General features: G+C 39.5%; 1 protein-coding gene across 1 annotated transcript; it reads left to right on the forward strand.

Annotated features, from left to right (window-relative positions):
* Positions 1-260: 260 nt before the first annotated feature.
* Positions 261-951, forward strand: LOC133334540 (cilia- and flagella-associated protein 161-like). The gene is made up of 4 exons (XM_061542855.1): positions 261-269; positions 332-535; positions 609-710; positions 769-951. Exons 1-4 carry the CDS (start codon positions 261-263, stop codon positions 949-951), a joined length of 498 nt encoding a protein of 165 aa, XP_061398839.1.
* Positions 952-3,817: the final 2,866 nt, after the last annotated feature.

The following is a 3,817-nucleotide window of genomic DNA, read 5'->3' on the forward strand; positions in this document are numbered from 1 at the left end:
AAAAAATCCACGCCTTAGTTCTAATAGGAAAAATATTCTTTTAAAAAATCCACGCCTTAGTTCTAATAGGAAAAATATTCTTTTAAAAAATCCACGCCTTAGTTCTAATAGGAAAAATATTCTTTTAAAAAATCCACGCCTTACCCGTTCATAGGAAAAAATTCTTTTAAAAAAACGCCTTAGTTCTAATAGGAAAAGTTTTCTTTTAAAAAATCCACGCCTTAGTTCTAATAGGTATTGTCCAGCTACAACCGGCAAATATGGCGCCGGTGGTCAACTGTGAACTGTGGCACCATCTATTGTGGCGCCCAACGATGCCGACTCGAAGAAGGATGGAAATAGAGGTGAGAATGAATTGGTATTGAAATATGGCCAACCATTCCGTTTGCAGTGTGTAGATGATCCAACGGGTAAGGATCCCTTGATGTTATACACAGCTCCAAAATCATGGGATCTGACATCGATTATACCGAACTCTTTTGATACGCGGAAATATGGAGAAATTAATTTGACGTTGGGTTTGTGTTCCAGAAAGGTAAACATGGAGCAGAAAATAACCCCCTTCCTCCTCCCCTTCACCCTACTTATTTTTATTGTTATAACCTTAGAATTGTGGACCTGGTAAACAAATTCCGGCTGCCTATACCCATTGGTATTGTCAGCATATTGATCCGCATAAACGATTCGAGACGGAGGGGACACCATTGCCGGTAAGAAAATTAAGTGAACTCCCACCATCTCTCATTCCCCCTTCTCCCTCCATTATAGAGCAATGAACCTTTGGTCATAACCCACATGGCAACCAATCGTAATCTGGCTGCCGAAAATACTGTCATACAAACTCTATTCGGTCCGGAATTTTTAGTTTCCGTACAAAATTATCGAAATATTTTCAAACGTGAGACCTGGCAAAATTTATGGATAATCAGCAATGGTCATCAGTGTAAATAAATTTGCCAGAAAAATCCCCATATTTCGATTCTGTCACGTGATTATACAACATCGGCCAACCACTAACGCGATGGATAATAAATTTTCGAATTAAAAACACATTTCATCTATAATTCCATTAAAATTACAATCTAAATGTTTATTGACATTTTTTTCTTTCTTGATAATTCGCCGTAAAAATAGCTGGACCATAAACTTCGCAAATCACGCACAAATCAGCCGATTATGGAACGTGATATCAGTTTTTTTGCTATGCCTGAAATAGGTTCGACACGTGAAAGCTGTATTTGTCGGTCGGTCGACCATTAAATGGCAACAAATGCCAGTTATAACGCTTAGTGGTTTATGGAGGCAGATAAGAGAATCTGAAATGAAAATAACTTCGAGGTGTTCGAGAGGTTTGAGATATTATAATTAGGTTGCACAACGCAGCATGTCTGGCAAAACAACAAATGATGATAAACATAACTTTGTTTTCAAAAATATGTGGATTTTTCTTAACGAATATTTTTCGAAGACAATTCGACGCCTCCGAACCATAGTATGCTAAGTCTGAAAAGTGCGTTTTTCAGTAGAAGCTCTCAAAGTATGAACGTTTCTTATATCTTACGTGCCATGCTAAGTACATTTTTGCTTATAACTTTGGTTTGGATTGGCCGATGATTGCCAAAATTTCAGAGAACTTAAATTAAGGACCGTAGTATCTAAAAACGTAAAGAACTTTAAAACATGCTAAGTCGACTTAGCATACTATGGTTCGGAGGCGTCGAATTAAGGCGTGAATTTTTTAAAAGAATATTTTTCCGAATTTTCAAAATTTGTACCGTTGTTGTTTTTTGTCGGGGCAATAAATTAATAGCAGCCGAGACCAACATCAGCGCCATTTTGATTCCAAAAAAAACACACTTTTGAACGGCTGCGTTTTTGTGAAGTCATTTTGCGGTTGGAAACCCCTTTCATATGTGTGGGTGTTATTTTTCGCAACAAAGTATAGCGCGGGAACGGGAACCATCAGTAGGCTCATTTTTATATGCCTTTTGAGCTGGGGCATTTTCATTCATCCGCACAACATGGCCTAGCCACCGTAGTCGCTGCAGCTCAATACGACTGACTATGTCGATGACCGCGAATAAATTGTAAAGCTCATGGTTCGCGAATAAATTATAAAGCTCATGGTTCATTCGACGCCGATATTCACCGTCGACGCAGATCGGCCCGTAGATCTTTCGGAGAAATTTTCTCAGCGTCTTGTAAAGTGTGAGTTTGGTCTGGCGGGAAGTTGCCTTGTTTCTAAACTGCTTACTTAGAGCATAGTAGCATCTGTTGGCCATCACAATCCTTCTCCGAATTTCAAAACTGATTTCATTTGTTTTATTTATGGCGGTACCAAGGTATATAAAGTCTTTAACTACCTCGAAGCTGTAGTTCTCAAGTTCCACAGTTGGTCCGAGTCTACTGGACGTCTTGCGCGTTGATACCACCAACTTGATACTGCCAGACCCACTTTGGGTCTGGCAATTCGTTCAAAGGTGTCTATTACCGCTCGCAATGTTCGACTAATTATCAATGTTGTCGGCATTTCTGTTGATAGAGTGTCATTTCTGTTCACCTTTGCATCTCGTATGACCTTTTCCAGCAGGATGTTGAACAGGTCACACGACAAACTGTCACCTTGTCTGAATCCTCGCTCGGTATTAAAGGGCTCCGAGATGTCATTTCCGAATTTAACTTCTAACCTTGTGCTAGTTAAAGTTACACTGCATAGCCGTATTAATTTTGCAGGAATGCCGAACCCCGACATGGCTTTAAACACCTCTGAACGGATAGGGCTCTCGAATGCGGTTTTATAGTCGACGAACAGGTGGAATGTGTCGATGTGTTTTTCATGGGGTTTTTTTCCAGGATCTGGCGCAGAGTGAAAATCTGGTCAATGGTAGATTTGCCAGGCCTGAAGCCGCATTGGTATGGTCCGATGATGTCATTGACCATTGGCTTCAATCGTTCACACAGCACACTGGATAGCACTTTATATGCGATTTTAGATATTGAAGATATTAAGTCAGCATCACAGATTTTCCAAGGGCTTGGTCACCTTCTAGTACACGATCTATGAATTCTTCCGATTTGGAGTTCCCTAGGTAGTCACGTGCATAATTCTTCACGACCTTTCGGTGTTTCTTAATTTTGTTGAGGTCTTGGTCGATATATCTCTGATAATAGCAGATTTTTCTCTGATATACTGGAAGACAGTGCCTATTTTGACCTAGCAATTTTGAGTACTTTTTATACCCTCAGCACACTGTGTTACAGGGCATTATGTCTTTGGGCATATGTTTGTAACAGGCAAAAGGAAACGAGATAGACACATGGTTCCTTTTGTGAATATGCATGTCTGTCCGTCCGTCCGTCTGTCTATGTATTCTTGTTAACCAAGTACAGGTCGCATTTATGATCCGATTTGGATGAAATTTGGCACAGTTCACTTATTTATCCCAAGGACGAACCCTATTGAAATTGGAGAAAATCGGTTCAGATTTAGATATAGCTCCCATATATAGTTTCGTTATAGCTCCCATATATAGTTTCGTCCGATTGATACACCAAACTCCCAAAAGTTGTCAGATTGGCACAAAATTTTGCACAGAGTTCTGAATTAGGTTTAGACTGATGTCTGCGAAGTTTTGTTAAAATCGGTTCAGATTTAGATATAGCTTCCATATATAGTTTCGTCCGATTTTATGGTGAATGATACACCAAACTCCCAAAATTTGTCCGATTGACACAAAATTTTGCAAAGAGTTCTGAATTAGGTCCAGAGTAATGTATGCGAAGTTTTGTTGAAATCGGTTCAGATAGAATCTGCCAA

Source organism: Musca vetustissima, unplaced genomic scaffold (genome assembly GCF_032173495.1).
Source record: "Musca vetustissima isolate MV318-11 ecotype Yass unplaced genomic scaffold, APGP_CSIRO_Mvet_v1 utg27300, whole genome shotgun sequence".
NCBI classification, from domain to species: domain Eukaryota; kingdom Metazoa; phylum Arthropoda; class Insecta; order Diptera; family Muscidae; genus Musca; species Musca vetustissima.